This window comes from Capsicum annuum, chromosome 11 (genome assembly GCF_002878395.1).
Source record: "Capsicum annuum cultivar UCD-10X-F1 chromosome 11, UCD10Xv1.1, whole genome shotgun sequence".
Taxonomy (NCBI): Eukaryota; Viridiplantae; Streptophyta; class Magnoliopsida; order Solanales; family Solanaceae; genus Capsicum; species Capsicum annuum.
In genome coordinates, this window is record NC_061121.1 from 1931284 (window position 1) to 1948677 (window position 17394).

The 17394-nt window shown below is 31.1% G+C and overlaps 2 protein-coding genes across 7 annotated transcripts; one reads left to right on the forward strand and one right to left on the reverse strand.

Moving 5' to 3' along the window:
* Positions 1-728: 728 nt before the first annotated feature.
* Positions 729-5157, reverse strand: LOC107848496 (3-ketoacyl-CoA synthase 6). Its single transcript, XM_016693274.2, has 4 exons — positions 4173-5157; positions 2852-3254; positions 1659-1810; positions 729-1313 (listed from the first exon to the last, which is right to left on the reverse strand). The coding sequence occupies exons 1-4, from the start codon at positions 4951-4953 to the stop codon at positions 1150-1152; spliced, it is 1500 nt and encodes a 499-aa protein (XP_016548760.1). The 5' UTR covers positions 4954-5157; the 3' UTR covers positions 729-1149.
* A 5387-nt stretch (positions 5158-10544) lies between these two features.
* LOC107847633 lies at positions 10545-13793 on the forward strand. 6 transcript variants are annotated; one of them, XM_016692010.2, is made up of 4 exons: positions 10566-10893; positions 10962-11108; positions 13307-13330; positions 13438-13793. In XM_016692010.2, the coding sequence occupies exons 1-4, from the start codon at positions 10818-10820 to the stop codon at positions 13500-13502; spliced, it is 312 nt and encodes a 103-aa protein (XP_016547496.2). In that variant the 5' UTR covers positions 10566-10817; the 3' UTR covers positions 13503-13793. The 6 variants fall into 6 exon arrangements, 2 of the variants coding, with proteins under 2 accessions (XP_016547496.2, XP_016547497.2); XM_016692011.2 differs by having other exon boundaries at positions 10568-10893; positions 10980-11108; XR_007047056.1 differs by having other exon boundaries at positions 10547-10893; positions 10999-11108; positions 13267-13793.
* Positions 13794-17394: the final 3601 nt, after the last annotated feature.

The following is a 17394-nucleotide window of genomic DNA, read 5'->3' on the forward strand; positions in this document are numbered from 1 at the left end:
AAGGCGAAAACGCATGCACTCTCTTTCTTACCCTTCCATTTTTGTCATTCATTCTATAATTTAATCTATATTTTTCGTAAAAAGGTTTAAGTCGTTTTATCCTTTTTTTAAAAAATAAAAAAATGCTTATACATAATATATTTTACCAAACACATTATTTGAACTTGCTTATATTTAAACCAAACATAAAAAAGTACTACTAAAAGAACTTGATGGAGGTAGGTTAACAAATAAATGCATGTCCATATAGTTATTGCAGACCAAATGCTCTTCTCAATAATTTAATATTTTCTCCACTTACAATTTATTGTTGATCATTTTAAAAAATTAACAGATACTTTATTATTAATGCTTTAATTGTTTTCTATTCATTTCTCAATATTGAATGACTTATAATAATCACAGGTTATGTAACATCTTTTATTTTTCAAAGATTCAAATTTCATAATTTTGGTCTATATTAGGATTTTATTGTGTGGAATTACATTGAGTATTATGTTGTACATGCATTAGGAGATAGAATCTTTTGATTTTTCAAAAAGAAGTTTACATATTAGTAACAAGATACTCTAGTCAATAATTCATATAATATCTGTAAGATATATGAAAAAATTGTGATCAAAGTACAATTCATTTCACTCTCGAAATTCAAACATCGTCACATGATAGGGGTCCTTTTCTTTTTTTCTTGTTGTTCTATCATAGTCAATAATATATTAATTATACTGTACCAACAAATATAGCTGTCTCGACTTTATTTCACATAAATTAAAAATCATAATACATTCTCAGATTATAGTAACACACAATTAGACTAATTAGGGAAAAAGGAAAACCTCATATGCATGCAAATTAAAGCAAATAACACACTGAATTTTAATTTCCTCAAATGAAGAGAAGCCTTGGAAACAACCTCTGACAGAACTGCAAGGTAAGACTGCGTACAACACACCCTTGCGGTGGGGTCCTTTTCCCTGAACCTATGCATAGCGAGTGCTTTAGTGCATCGAGCTGTCCTCAAATAAAGAGAAGAAAATGAATTAACTAAAGATGATTATGCTGCACACAATAAACTCTTATTTTTCAACCCTTTCTCGAACCCCATATATACCAGAAACTTTAATACACCGATCGAGCTGTCTTTTTTTCTTAGAGCCTAACAACATCTGGAATATCAACAGGGTATCTGTCAATGCAATCAGCCCATGGATTATGTTCATCTATTGGAGTATTTTTTATTGTTCTATTACACTTCCATACAGCACTGTTACACTTAAATCCACTTCCAAATGCGATTTGCCAAATCCTGTCACCTGTCGAGACATAATATAATATTAATAAGGTTGGATCTTGCCGGATGGGGGTTCACTCGTACTGCCTCGATAAAATATTGCGCTGTATATATACGATAATTTTCTTTATATTTATATACATGTATGTATGTATTTTGAATACCCTGAGGCCTGAACAACATGCAGGGCTTGATTCTCATTAATTGTATTATTTTTTTATATATTTATTTTTTGAACTCCATGAGTGAAACTTCTGAATCAGTCATTGATAATATAATAATCAAGTAATTGAAATTATATGTTTGTTTTTGTGGAGACGGTTTAAATTTTTAAATGATGTGGTCACGTAATTCAACGTCACTTTACCTTTCTTCATTCTTCCTTTTGCCTCGATATAACTCATCTCATACCATAGTGATGACGATGATGTGTTTCCGAACCGGTACAACGTCATTCTCGAGGCCTCTACATGCTCCGCCGATAGCTGCAGGTTGTTCTGCAGCTCATCTATCACAGCCCTGGTGGATAAATAAAATAGATTCGTTTCAAGTAGATGAATCGAATTTATTCAGTTAATAATTAAAAATCTAATATATATATCATAAATTTTATCATGATGTATCTGAGCAGACAAAGGTCCTAAATTCGATAAGATGGTGTCAGCTCAAAATAAAGTTAACATAAAGGATATATGACTGATTTTTTCATCAACTACGAAATAAAAAAGGTCCAACATTAACTTATGAATTATGATACTTGTATTGATGAATTATGATACATGTATTGAATTAGGTACATTTTAGAAGAATTCTTATATAGTCTTTTTATGTATTATAATATTAGTTAGAAATAACGATTTTTTTTTTTCAAAATAACTTTTTGATGCGTCTTTATTATAAATCAAACGGTAGAACCTAACCCAAAAGACTAGTCTAATAGGTGGGAGAACCCATTTAACTTATAATTCCCTTAACATTTCTCTATTTTTTTTAATGTGGGACAATTGGTTCATAACAATCGCCTCCGCTTGAGAACTAACGACCTCGTTGGTCACGGCTGAGCCCAGTTGGTCATGGCTGGCACCCCTCTTAGGTCCAGGCCACCACTCCTAGCGCACAGGCCACCACTTCGAGTCGTGGCTCCATGCGTGGATCGATCCTCATTGGTCATGGCTATGCCCAGTTGGTCACGACTGGCACCCCTCTTGGGTCCAGGCCACCACTACTAGCACACAAGCCACCACTCCGAGTCACGGCCCAATGCGCGGCTCCCCACACGTGGATCGATCCTCGTTGGTCACGGCTGGCACCCCTCTTGGGTTCAGGCCACCACTTCTAGCGTGCAGGCCATCACTTCGAGTCACGGCTCAACGCGTGGGACTCTCAATGAGACTACCAATATTATAAACCAAACGGGAGAGCCCAACCCAAAAGACTAGTCTAATAGGTGGGAGAACCCATTTGTCTTATAAATTCCTTAGCATTTCTCTGTGTGGACAGTTGGTTCATAACATTCTTCAACATATAATTCGAGTAATTCGAAGAAGTAAAGAAAAATACCTTCCACCGGCGTGTATGCAAAAATGTTCAAACGCTAATTTGAAATCGGGAATATAGGGTTTCATTTTAGCCTTAAAAATTTTCCGACAAATGAGTGTCAGAAGAAAGAGAAGTTGTTCTGAAGCGGGTAGAACAAGTGGTCCAATGGTTGTAATATTAGATTTCAATGCATCTCCTGCCACTTGCATGAGATCTATACACAAATTTATGCCCACTTTCCCTTCTGGATCTTCTTGTTGTTGTACACATCTAAACGATCTATCGTCTGCACCTTTGTGTGTTCTGACTATGTGTGATAGACGGTATTTGGCCCGCCTATGATCCGATTTTCGGTTAGATAAAAGTATGGCTGCTCCTCCCATTCTGAATAGGCAATTTGTAAGCAACATCGATCTCTCTTTACCTAAATTGAAAGACAGATAGATGATGAAGCGAATGCAAAATTTAAACTTTAGGACAATTATTGAACTCATTTACCATTTTAATTGTTGGGCTCGAAATACAAACTATTTATACGTATATACTAATTTACCTGACACATATACTACGATCTTTGAGTCAAATCTACTAGATTCACAATTTCTACTTTTTCTATACTACGATTTTTGAGTCAAATCTACTGAATTCACAATTTCTACTTTTTCTATATTACGATCTTTGAGTCAAATCTACTGAATTCACAATTTCTATACTTTTTCTATTTTTTTCTTAATTAATTTCGTGTTATATATGAAACGCCTTTGAGCTATTTGTTTACAGAATGTGAAAAGGGTGTATAACCAGTGTATATTTTATTCAATATATACATATACTATATGAACACTATGTATAAATAATATACATACCTATACACAACATATACATCGAAGTATATATATAGGTGGTGTATATTTCAGCCTTGTTAGTAAACTAGATGGTCGAAGGATACATTTATATAAGTAAAAATAACATAAAATTCCAACCTTATTAGAATTATTTACACTCTCTCCCACTTTCTTAATTACTTTATTCTCTACCCTCCCAATTCATATACATAACAAGACCAACATATACATAGAAATCTTTGTATATGACAAGGCCGACATATACATAACAAGACCGTCATATATATAACAAAGCCGATTCATATACATAACAGGGCCGACATATACATAGAAACTATGGATATGTATTTTTAGAGAAAAATGAGATTTTTGTAATATGTTTGGAGCGATGGGATTTTTTGTAATAAGTGAAACTTAAGTTGTGGGTTTAATTTGTGTAATTTTTAGTTTATATAAGTTTGAACTCAAATGTAGTAAACTTTAAATTTGAAATTTACCTAAATAGCCATTTGGAGTGAGAATCTCTGTGCTAATGACCACAGCATTTGAATTAGGGTATTGTTGAAGTATATCACGAGCTAAATCAATTGATATAACACCAGCACTGCATCCCATTCCAGATAAATTAAAACTCTTTATATTACTCCTCAATTTATACTTGTTTATAACCATAGCCGAAAGCGAAGGTGTAGGCGAAAAGAGGCTACAATTGACAACAAGGACATCAATGTCTTTAGGTTTTAGACCAGTTTTCGCCAAAAGTGAATCCATGGCTGAAAATATAACAAGCTCAGCTTCTTCTCTAGCCAAATCCATTGTAGGTGTTGGTGGAATATAATGCATGGCCGGTGGTAACGCGGTTTCTTCACTAAGACCAGAACGTTCAAGGATTTTCATCTGAAAGCGCACGCTTTTAGGTTCATCGGACAAAATAAGATGCGCGTGTTCCATAAAGGATGCGAATGGGATACGACATGTGATAGGAGGGCGAAAACACGCGTAATCCACTAAGTATATGGTCCTTGGACGTGACATAATGTAACATGTTGTTACGTAAGTTATGATGAACAATGAACAAATGATGTGAATTGAAGTTAAGGAAAGTGAGTCGTAGAAACTGAACAGTTCATCTGGACTTGATTGAAGAATTCGAAGTAGAATTGTTAGCATAATTGGTACTAACAAGAATGTTAAAATGTTGTTAATTAGGTATTGGTAACCTAATTTGACATACCTTAGTTTTATTGAATGAGGATAATCTAGGGATTTTTCTGGCATTTTTGGTAATAATTGGAAAGATGATTTTTTTTCTTTTTTTGGGAAAAGGAAGAAATAGTTGATATGTTTCACTACATATGGTTGGGGGAATATATAGAGTGGAGATTTATATACTACATAAAAATTACTCCCTCCATCCCGTGACGCTGTTTGACTTGATACAGTATTTAAAAAGAAAAATAATCTTTTAAATTTGTGATCTAAAGTCATTCTTAGATATTTGTGTAATTGCAAATTATTTTAATTAGGGTGAAAGGAAATTTTTAAAGTTATATTATTTCTAATTATGATAAAATAATTTTTTTTTTTTCAAGCGGACTAAAAAAAACGAATGTGACGGAGAATTAAATGGTAAGGCAATTGGCAGATGGCATGATTTAAATGATAGCCAGCTTTTAGTGGTTGGTGTCCCAATCTTGCTACCTATCACTTGTACTAGCTGAGTTATGATGGGCAGGGCCAATGTTTCAAAATTTAATCATCTTTTAATGCGAAATAAAATTGAAATAAAAATATCTCTAATTAAAATAAGAAAAAAGAGTATACTAAAGTTGTTACAATAAATTTTCACATTAGAGAATTTTTTTTTTATCACGTATCAACTTTAATAATCTCATACAAATTGAATGATTACAACTGCTAACCACGTACAATTCATGCAAACACACTTATATGGACTTTGTCTATATAATATCAGTTTAATATATTAATTGTATTAATTAAGTAAATACATTAATTAAGAATGTCACGTCATTTTTTGGTGAGATTATTATAAAATTTGATCATAGTAACTTTTGTGATGACCGAAGTAAAATTAAATGACATTTATAAATTGAATGAAAGAAAAATAATTTTTATATAATAAATACAAAATTAAGTGATCATGACTCAATTAACTATGCATTAAAACATCACTAGGATAACATGTGTATATGGCTATAAATGAAAATTAGGTGTAAAATGATAAATTCAGAGGGGTCCCCTGTTGTAAAAGCTTACCATTGCCATTGACACATAAAAGAGCAATACGAACGGCTCTATTATACTCGTGGCCTTAAACAAAAATTAAATAAAGTATTAAATCTTTTTTAAAAAATAATTTTTTTAATAAACTTTATTTTTAAATTTATATAATTAATTTTTTTTAATTAAATTTTTTTAAGTAATAATATAATCTATGCATTTAATCTTTATTGAGACATAACACTCTAGATATATGAACTTCTTCTAATAATTCTTTCCTTTGGTTAGAGTTTGTGATCCGAATTTTGTTGATCCGGCCTTGAAAAGTTCGTGGTACGATCCATGTTTGTGATTTTTGTTAGAGTTTGTGACCAGTATGTTTTTGAGCCTATTTATTTGTACGCACGTATTATATAAGTGTGATTTAGTGGGTTGTTTTGGATGTTTTAAATATATCATGGAGACTTTCGTCTCCTCATTGTACTGCTCTCCATTATAGTGAAAATCCTCCTCCTCTGTCCGTGATTTTTCCCGCTAGGATTTCCACGTAAATTTGTGTGTCTTCTTCTTATTTTCTTTTACTTTGTGGTATTGCTTATTTTATCCGAACATAACACTTTTTATATGAAAAACTTATTTTTTCTATGAATAATATTTATTTTAAAAAATTCTATAATATATTATTAGTAAAAAATGAGGCCCCTCAAATTTGGGGGCCTAAGGCGGACGTCTTTTTTTTAATGAGGTTGAGCCGCCCTTGAAGAACAATTACATTACCATGGACCAAATCAAGAACAATAACAATAATATATTTCGTGCAATTTCACAAGTGAAAGCTAAATAAAATATACGTAAATTTTATCTTTATCTCATAGAGATAGCGAGGTTATTTCGCATAAACCCTCATCTTATATATGAACCAACTAGAAGAAAAAAATACGTATCACGTGTTAATTACGAAAGTGTCCTTACACAAGAAATCAAGATGACCAACTGGTGAAATTAAAGTCCCATAACTCTCCATGTTTACATGCATAATGTACGTACAACCAATAAAAGCATGAAGATAATGGAGTGTATATTGACTATATATACGGTGTATATGGAGTGTATACTTTGTTCACCCATTGAATCAGAAGTATCCCCTTTTTTTTAAGTCAGAAGAACGAGTTATTCACGTTTCATGTGATGAAAATTCTAAAGAATCTTCAAAAGGAAAAATAGGGATATCTATGTGTAAGTATCGATCTAATTTGATAGAGTTGTTCAATCTGCCTTGCTATTGGTAAAAAAAGGAAATTGCACATTAGTGATTTTTTTTTTTTTTTTAATTGAAAGGGTTTGAATTAGTTCCTCAACACTTCTAAGGAAAAAAAAAGGAAAAAAACTATAAGAAGTGACAAGCTTAAGATCATAAGTATGATAAATAATAATATTTTCATAAAATTATGTTTTATAGCAAAAATAATATTTTTTTGAGTGACAGTTATCAAGGGGTAACTCTCCTATTTTCACTCCAACACTTTACCCCTTTTCTTTCTTAATTTACTATTTTTTTTCTCAAATAGCTCATATTTTTTAGATTTTCATTTCATTTTCTCACGTTTTTCTCTCTCTGTAGATAAAGATTGTGCTCCACTAATTAAGATAGTTATTAATTTGCAGTTATTGCATGTTATCTCTTTCACACATTCTACATATTTTGTATTTTTTTTATTCATCATTGTTATTGCGATTTTTTTTATTTCTAAGATTTTTGTTGTTGTATTGTGGAGTTCTACTCTAATGGTAGAAACACACTATATAGAAGATTAAATAGCTATATACCACTCATCAATTTAGTTTATGATAATCCACCATAATTTAGTATTGGATTAACTTAAGATGAAGCTGTTAAAGTAGTTTATAATATTATACAGTCGAAGAAATCAATGAATGTGGAAGAGGTGAGGTCGAAGCATGGTAATGATATAGAGAAAATGAACAAAATTATGAAACAAAAAGAATTGAAAAAACCTTCATCTCCAAAACCCCCCAAAATACAAAGACCCGAGAAAAAAAGAAAATTAAAAGAAATCGGAGAGTCAAACAAAATTTCAAGTCCTGGGACGAAGAGTTATTTGTATATATATTTATTAGCTAATGAATACTAATTTGTGTACATATACAAATCTTATTGTATATATATACATTTGAGACATGTGAATGTATTTGTATTTTTATATATATACATATGAAGTTTACATATGTATTTTTGGATAGTGTTGGATTTGTATTTAGATTGTCTTATGACTTTTTAGAGGGTAATATATGTATCTATTTATATATGTATTTATTAGCTAATGTGTACTCATTTATATATATATACAAATCTTGTTATATATATATATATATATATATAAAACAATACGGGTTGGCCCAGTCCATCCGGGCTAGCCCACATGGGCTTTGAGTTTGATGGGTCAGACCAGGACGGGCTGGCCCATCAAAATGATGGGCCAAAAAATGTCAAGCCCACACTATTACGCTACAGGCTACAGGCCTCACGGGCTAGCCTACTTTTTAAAAATTAATATTTTATAATTTAATTTTAGAATGTTAATAAATATAAATATTACCAGACAATATTACATAGTGTTGATAATCAAGTCTCCAATACCACAAAAAATACTCCTAATAGCGAAATTAAATAATTTTTGACATAATATCCTTCGAACCAAATAAAAATACTAATAAACAATCTAAATAGTTGTATGTATTTGACTTACGGGTCGGCCCACGGGCTAGCCCAACTCACATTGCTCAAGCCTCACGGGCCACAGGCAATGGGCTTATCCGGGTCGGGCTAAAAAACTCCGTTCTTAAATTGGCTGCAAAAACTAAAGCCCAACTCTATCAAATTACAGGCCGGGTTGGGTCGGTCAATGGGCCTAACCCATATTGACGACTCTAATTACTACTATTAATAAGAGTGAAGAAGCAGGCAACTCTTCGTTAACATGTCTGCTTCTTCACCTGCTTTAGTTGTTCCGTAATTTTACTATATTATCCCTAATTAATTATTTTAAGTCATTTATATATATAAAAAAAATTAATATTACTTAATTAGAAAAAGGTAAAATAGACATTTATGACATGTCTGTTTCAGCTGCTTCAATCGTAGTTTTATTATATCACCTCAAATTAATTATTATAAGTCATCTAGGTATTAAAAAATTAATAATATTTAATAAATAATAAAACAGATATAGATGATAAATCAATTGTTGATGTTTTAAATTTATAGGACATCTTATATGAGACTTATTTAAAAAAATTCACAAGCATGTTTGATACATGATTTTACTATATTACCCCTAATTAATTATTGTAAGACATTTACATATAATAAAATTAATAATATTTAATAAAAAAAGGTAAAATAGACATTTATGACATGTCTTGCTTCAATCGTAATTTTACTATATCACCCCTAATTAATTATTATAAGTCATTTAGGTATTAAGAATTTAATAATATTTAATAAAAAATTTTGACATAAAATGGTAAATTAATTCTTGATGTTTTAAATTAACATGATATCTTTTATGAGACTCATTTAATTTTTTTCCACAAATATTTTTTCATAGTAATTTTGCTATATCACTTCTAATTAGGTATTATAAGTTACTTAGGACATATTCACTTCGCTGCTTCAATCATAAAATTTGGTTGACTCTCAAATTTATTTCAGTGCCACTTAAATTGGAATAGAAGAAAAAATATTATTTTAAGAATAATTAAAAAACTTAAATTATTTTAAGAATATAATTGAATATCAATGCCACAAAAATTTGGATAAGGAGAGTAACATATATTATTTAAAAATTACATAAAAAATATTATAAATTACAATAGCTAACAATTTAAAATATTTAAAAACATATTAAGAATCTGATTGATTATCTAAATTATATTTGTGTCACGTAAATTCGGGATAGTTTTGACATTTTATAATTTGCATGTTTTATTATTTTTATTTAGTAATTTGTTGATCCAAATGATGTTTTCAAATTTAACATATTTTAAAAATTTAGTACTTTGTTTATTTTAATTTATTTACTTACTTTATTTTGATAAAATATTATATATTTAAAAATTATGCAAAAAAATAATTATAAGTCATAACTATTAACATCTTATAATATTTTGAAAATATATAGTAAAAAATATGATTGAATTTTGAAATTCTAATAGTGTTACGTAAGTTTCGATAAAGCAAGTAACATAAATTATTTCAAATTACATTAAAAGATACTAAAGTCACAAAAATTAACAACTTAAAATATTTTTAAAAAACATATTAGTAAAAAAAATTTGACTGACTCACTAAATTTTAAAATTGGGACAAAGCGAATAACATAAATTACTAAATTACATGAAATATACTATGAATCACAATGATTAGCAACTTAAATTATTTAAAAATTTATATTAATAAAAATTTGATTGACACTTTAAATACTTTTTGTGCTACATAAATTAAGATTAACGTATACAACATATGTTGGGTTCGTACTGATACGGGTTTAAGTATCTAGTATATATATATATTTCTACTAAGTAGAATCACGGGTGAGGAGGTGGTTTTGACATGGTCGCTTATTTTTCATAAAACTCATACCGAAGGACAATTTGGACTTTTCGTGATCTCTGCCACGTGTCTTTCAATCCAAACTTCAACAGCCAGCACAGCAGTATCTTTATATATATAATTTTGTTTATGTGAGATATCTTAGACTTTGGATAATATTTTTTTATGCCAAGTATTGACAGTTAATAACCACCACATCAATCTCAATTGTACCTTTATCTTTACATTTGCCGTCGTCGTGGCATGTTTATCCGAGAGATGAAGTTGCATGCCAGCGGTTTTTGATTCGGATTCAAACAGGATATGCATGGTTGCTTTGTGTCTGGTCTCAGTTTTCAATTCTGGTAAGCTTTTGCCTTTGATAAATCTTTGCTTATTGCACTGAATGTTCGTAATTTCCTACTTATTGAAGTGGAATATGCACCCAAAGTGTTTGATGATATGTCCAGACTTATTCTATTTGAAGTGATCAAGTTCGAAAATTCATATGGTGATAATTTCGGTGCACTTTATGTGTTGCACGTTTCATCCTTCATGGGATTTGTTGACACCATGGAAGGTTAGTCAACCTCACTTTAGTAACTTACTTTTGAGTTGGAAGTTCCTAGAATGGCGCTGTTGTTCAATGTATTAGAAAGATAGATATGATTCGGTTATGTAAGTTATGACACTAAAAGTTGCCCGAACCCGTTAATGAAATTTGTTGCTTGGATTTCTATTCCCTGTCTTGAGCCGGGGGTCTATCGGAAACAGCCTTACTACTTCTCCGGAGGTAGTGGTATGGACTGCGTACATCTTACCCTCCCCAGACCTCACTATGTGGGAATAAAATGGGTTTGTTGTTGTTGCTTGGATTTGATTTATGTATGTATTATGTCTGCCTGCACTTCTTTTTTTCCTGATGAGCTTATGTGATTCCTCTTATATTTTCTGTAATATTTTGCAATAGAGTTTGTTTATCCTTTTCCTGTAACTAAGAGAGGGATGTGTATATGTGATACACCTAAATAAAGCACAATATCGAAAAAAGGGTTACTAATTCGTGAGGTAGGTATCAACGTGTCTTCTCCTTAGCTGATTCAAAACTCTCCAAAATCCCCGTGAGTTTAATTCAGCAGACACCACACACACTTGTTCTCTAGAATGTAAAAAATCAATTGTTACATTTCTTTCTTCACTTAGTACCTATTCTTTTCTTCACTTCTCAGAGAAGGATGCCATTTTGAATTTCTTAGCTTTAGTCGGATTTGAATTACATTCTCGCATTGCATTGGTGGAGCCATTTGGATTTCAATTATTGTTACCGTAGATAGATGTGGCACATGATAACAACAGATGTACCTTAAAGCGGTTTGACAATTTGATAATTATCGGAGAATTATGAGGAAATGGAAACATGACTTTTGTTGGACTGTAATTAGCTTTCAACATTCAAGTGCTCTGTCATTTACAGAAGTGGTGAAAAAACCTGAAGGTGATGATAGATAAAGCTTACAAAGAGCATGGTGAACAGAGTGAATATTGTGGAAAAAATGTATAGGTTAGGATTTCGGGAGAGAGGTGGGGTCAAGAATGAATGCCACGTACAGATGGGTTCAACAATGAATGCCACATATGGAGAGGAAATATTATTGATTCTTGATGCATCTGATTATACCTACATTAGCGTAGTTGAGAGTTGAGATTGGTTTAGCTATCTGCATAATTACTTAAAGTAAGCTCCTTTATATGTGCAAATGGAAGATGAGAGTTTTTAATGTTAAGGGTGCTTGTTATTGGCCCTATTAGAAGCTAATCAACTGATGAAAAAGTAGATTTACTGGAGGTATGCCATAGCGTGATTGGTTTCCTGTTCATGTTTGTTTTCTACTTAAAAAGGAGATCATGTTTGTTTGGATGAGCCACTGTTATCTTTATTTTTCAACTTAGTGATCAAGATTGCTGGAGATCAGCTATTATATTATTTTCCTGATAACGAAAAATTCTGTGAGAGTTAGCTAGCCCAACCCCAATTGTGCTCACAAGTTCGGAACTAGGGGGAGTATGAGCCTGCTCCTCTACACTGCCATCACTTAAATATTAGGCTTTTAGTTAATGACATAGTTCGAACTTATGGCATGTGCCTAACCACACTTCAAGTGTTGCGTCTTTATCGCTGAAACAATGCCTGCAGGCTACATTGAGTTGTCCATTTTAAGGCGGTCAAGTTCCACATTGACGGGCCTTTCCTCTAAGAAAACACTAGCAATATCTTGCTGTTGATATTTAGTTGTTTGACCATTGTGAATTTTTAGTTGATCACTTGACTAAACATTCACCCCTGTATGTTGTACTTGACTAACAATTCAGAGGTGTCCAATCTTCTCTAAACACTTACTTGTAGAGATGTTTGAAGAGGTCATTCGAGATATAATTGTATTTTCCGAATGGCTTGCACGAGTATTCCTTGTAGAAAATCGTATGCAGTCAGATTGTAAGACAGGTTAAAGGGAAGGAAAGCGGTGCAAGTTAGACCTCCAGTCTCGAAGTAATGCAGTTTATGAAATAAACTTGGGAGGGTTATGTAGTCACTTTCTTTCTGTGATAATAATGTAATAAGGATATTTTTGCTGTAGAATAAAATATTAATGCATTGGCATCAATTCTTAAAATGATCAAGAAAAAGAGTTTGTATGCTTGTCTATCTTCTTAATCTCTTTTCTCTTATTACTTTGAAGCTAAGATGTAGTGGGATGTTGTTTCTTTCCTGTCTTGTAGAAAGGATCATGGCAAGGCTTTATGGTAAGTGATAATGAAGAGAAGAAGTTGATGTTCAGTGTGAATAGGACTAAAAATACATTTACTAAACTAGAGTTTTGACATATTCCTTGGTGATGGACATGGTGAAGGCACAGAGGCTGATATTAAGATGAAAAGTTCCGCCTTGAAGAGATCGATCCTGCACCATCTATAAATGCAATTCCATAGTAGCTCAGTATTGCAAGATGTCAGTAGTTGATGAAAACTGTGTCACATATTATTATTGTTATTATCAGCATCATCATTCCTCCCGATTGGCAGGACCATAAGTTTTGCATTGGGGAAAAAGACATGGAAGATTTGTGTCAATTTTTAGGTGGGTGTTCTTGATAAAGTAGTATTGAATAATTGATTCTGCACTTGCAGGTGTCTTGGATCACACTTAATTCTGTAACTTTATTAGTTGCCCATTTTCTTGTGGAGTACGCTTTGCCTTTTCCATCTACTCTGTGAATCCCTTGGTTTTTATGTATAATCTAAAAATATGCCATGCTATGTTTTTTCTGAAAACTACAGCTTGCTGTTGAACTGCTGATTGTGTTTGTCCACTCTGCATCTTCAAGATTGATGACATGTTTATAACTGAGGAGAACTTCCTGCATCCTTTTGTGATCTTTTTATGTACAGCTTGCCATTTTCAATTGATAATTTAGCAACCGAGATAGCATCCCTTGGGTTGGCACGTCTTCAGCTGAGAACATGATCTTAAATCTGAGGAGGATGTGGAAATCCAGACTAGTGTAGAAAGTTGGTAGATAATCGGATGTGGAAATCCAGATTAGTGTAGAAAGAAAGTTGGTAGATAATCGGATGTGGAAATCCAGATTAGTGTAGAAAGTTGGTAGATAATCGGATGTGGAAATCCAGGTTAGTGTAGAAAGTTGGTAGATAATAGAGGGTTGTCTTACTATTCGACAGGTTTAAGTGTCTGTAGTAGTATTAATACTACTATTCTTTGCGAAATTATAATAATAGTACTAGGAATAAATAGAGTTCATGACAAGGTATCATTTGCCATTAAAAAAACATATATACTGGTGAAGTATTTCAACATGACAATCTTTATCTCATGATATCTTGGCCATTGTAAGGTGGTGGCACCTTATGTGTCTTTGAGGTTCTGCTCAAGATGAAAATGCAAAGGAATAGAAACAGATAAATATTGTACTGATACTTGAAACCGGAAGCCAAAAATTGGGTTGAAACTGAAGGTGATTTGGGATGGTTTAAGATAGATTTCTACTTTAACCTTGTAGATTTATTCATTTATTTACAACTAGTGAAATATGCCGCGCTTTGTGCGAGTTTTAATCATATTAATAATTTTAATTTTATCAGAAATAGCATAGATGAAATTTTTGAGATACATTCATATGCGACCTATTTTCTATATATAATTTATTAAATTATTAGACATAGATATTAAATGAACATTATTTTTTATTGACATATATTAAAAAGAGACAAAAGAAAGAGAGTATGTGTGCGTGAAGAGTCAATTTCACTCTACACACGATATTTTCTTCACATAGAATATGTTCTTGGTATTTATGTGACTTTGACATTTGAAAAATCTTTTTAATTAATCTCGATCGAGATATATTTTTGAAGGTGTAATAATAATTTAAGTTTTAGGCTCTGTATTTGTGCACAAATTCTAACGTACTTATATGCTTTCAATTCAGTTCTTAGAAGATTACTAAATGAACGATGAAAATTTGTTGATCTTTTAACAAAAGATGATGATGAACTCAATTTTGGCTAATTTTTTTATTTTGATTTTTTTTAAGAAAAATTATATATATATATATATATATATATATATCACCAAAGTATTGCATAAGGGGTTATCGTTTGCTTTCAGTATGTGAAGAGAAATCGTTTGGATTGACTTGTGCACGAATAACTAAAGTTTGAAATAATGTGTCGATGACTCGTGCGAATAACTAAAGTTTCAAATAATGTGTCGATTAAAATCTCCCTAAATAATTTCATTAAATCTTAGCTAATGAAACAGTTATGATACTAATAAAGGTAAGCACTTATATATTGTTTGCATTGTGAACTTCAAAAGATCGCCTTTTTCCTATTTTATTCAAAATCATAACACATTATTATATTTTTTGTAGAATCACGTATATAAATATTCTATAATTTTTACAATTCTCAACTCTAGTAATTAAATGATACAAAATAAAGAGGGATATTAAACAATAAAAATAAAAGAGAAAAATACCCTATTACCCCCTAAACTATATCCAAAACGGTTGAGGCACACCTCAACTTAAAGAGGGTCCTATTACCCCCCTTGAACTAATTAAAAGTGTAATTTTGACACCCTTAGTGCCTACGTGACACATACGTGGCACACACGTGTACGTGGACCCTTCAGTATGTTGTGCCACGTAGGCACTAAGGGTGTCAAAATTACACTTTTAATTAGTTCAGGGTAATAGAATCCCTTTTAAGTTGAGGTGTGTTTGTCGTTTTGGGTATAGTTCAGGGGGAAATAGGATATTATCTCAAAATAAAATATCATATTTAGTGTGATTTTATGAGTACAGTCTGAAAAAAATAAATATTGATAATATAAATTGAACATTTATATCTATCTAACGTTATGACTCATTTGAAATTTTGCAGTCAAAATTGTTAATACCATCGTTTGCTTTGACTGACTGTTTGCATCTCATAATTGCTTCTACAGTATCCGTGCTGATGATTTCCTTTGCATTTTTCAAGTCAAATCAATAATAAACACATAAGTGATATTTTTCTTATTAACAGAGGAATATGAAGAAATATAAAATTTAGAATGTTCATTATCATTATGTTAGCAAGAATTAAGAGGTAATATAAATATTGAAGACTTCTTCATGTTTAAGCAGTGTCGGCTCAACCTTTTTAGAAAAAAAACAACCGCCTAAGGTCTCCAAATTTGAGGGGCCACATTTTTTCTAACAATAATAAAGAAGGCAAAGAAACATTATTGATAATGTGGAAATAGCAACTGTTTTTTTGGAGATTTTTTTAACATAAAACAGAAAAATAAATTCAAAAAATTAAGAAAATAGATAAATAGAAATGCTGATCATGAAAGTGCCACATCAGCATGTCTATATTTCAGCTTTATATATATATATATAGAGAGAGAGATTTTACATGAGTTACGTGGCGTACTGTATTGATGTTGCCGAGTCGTCAAAGCTCATTAATTAAATCTTTTTCCTTGGATTGGACCCAAAATTTTCTTTTAAATCCTTCTGTCGGGCCCGTGCAAGCATGGGCATATCACGTCTAGTATATATATATAGAGAGAGTGTGTATGTTATCCTTTTTGTAATGGAGATTTATGTTATATGAATATATATATATCTATAATCTATATATCTATATAATATATTAAAAGTGTGAAGACCCTTAAAAAAATAATTTGAACTTTTTGCCCTTCATTTAAAATACTCTTAATAGACAAAATCATCTTTTCACTCTTTTTTTCTTATATTTAAGAGTTGAAAATTCATTAAATATATTTATGTTAAAATCTTTCCTTATTAGAAGTCATTAGAATTACAACTAATACTTTTTCCATTAGTTTAAGAATCCTAAATATATGGTAAGGACAAAATATATGGAGAATTAATATTAATAAGTTTTTTTCCATGCATGAAAGGAGTCTTAAAATATATAATTAAAAAAAATATTTCTTAAAATTTTTTAATAAAATACATGTTAATAAAAATATACTAAAATAATTGCCATAAAAGCTGACTGTAGGTTTGGAAAAACAAAACTATCATAAAAGTTGTTCATAGCTTTACGGTTTTGTTAGTACTAATAATAATCTGGTAAAATAATTTTTTTCTCCTTGGAAAACTCCTACTATTTTTGGAAAAAGAAAAATTGCTTAATACTTATGTAAAACTACCGTAGGATTGATTTCTTTTGTTATTTTAAAAAATATTACAATCCAAAAAAACAAAAATATAGTTACACTCTTATAAATATATTTTATGTTATAATGAATGTCTACGTTATTTTTTTGA

Bases quoted from the DNA above. Each gene is read 5' to 3' on its own strand.
- LOC107847633 (XM_016692010.2), top strand. From the start codon at position 10,818: ATGCCAGCGGTTTTTGATTCGGATTCAAACAGGATATGCATGGTTGCT. The intron at 11,109-13,306 runs GTTAGTCAACCT...CCTGTCTTGTAG, and splicing joins ATTTGTTGACACCATGGAAG to AAAGGATCATGGCAAGGCTT. The intron at 13,331-13,437 runs GTAAGTGATAAT...GACATGGTGAAG, and splicing joins GATCATGGCAAGGCTTTATG to GCACAGAGGCTGATATTAAG.
- LOC107848496 (XM_016693274.2), bottom strand. From the start codon at position 4,953: ATGCCAGAAAAATCCCTAGATTATCCTCATTCAATAAAACTAAGGTAT. The intron at 3,255-4,172 runs GTAAATTTCAAA...CTTTCAATTTAG, and splicing joins CACTCCAAATGGCTATTTAG to GTAAAGAGAGATCGATGTTG. The intron at 1,314-1,658 runs GTAAAGTGACGT...ATGTCTCGACAG, and splicing joins AAAAGGAAGAATGAAGAAAG to GTGACAGGATTTGGCAAATC.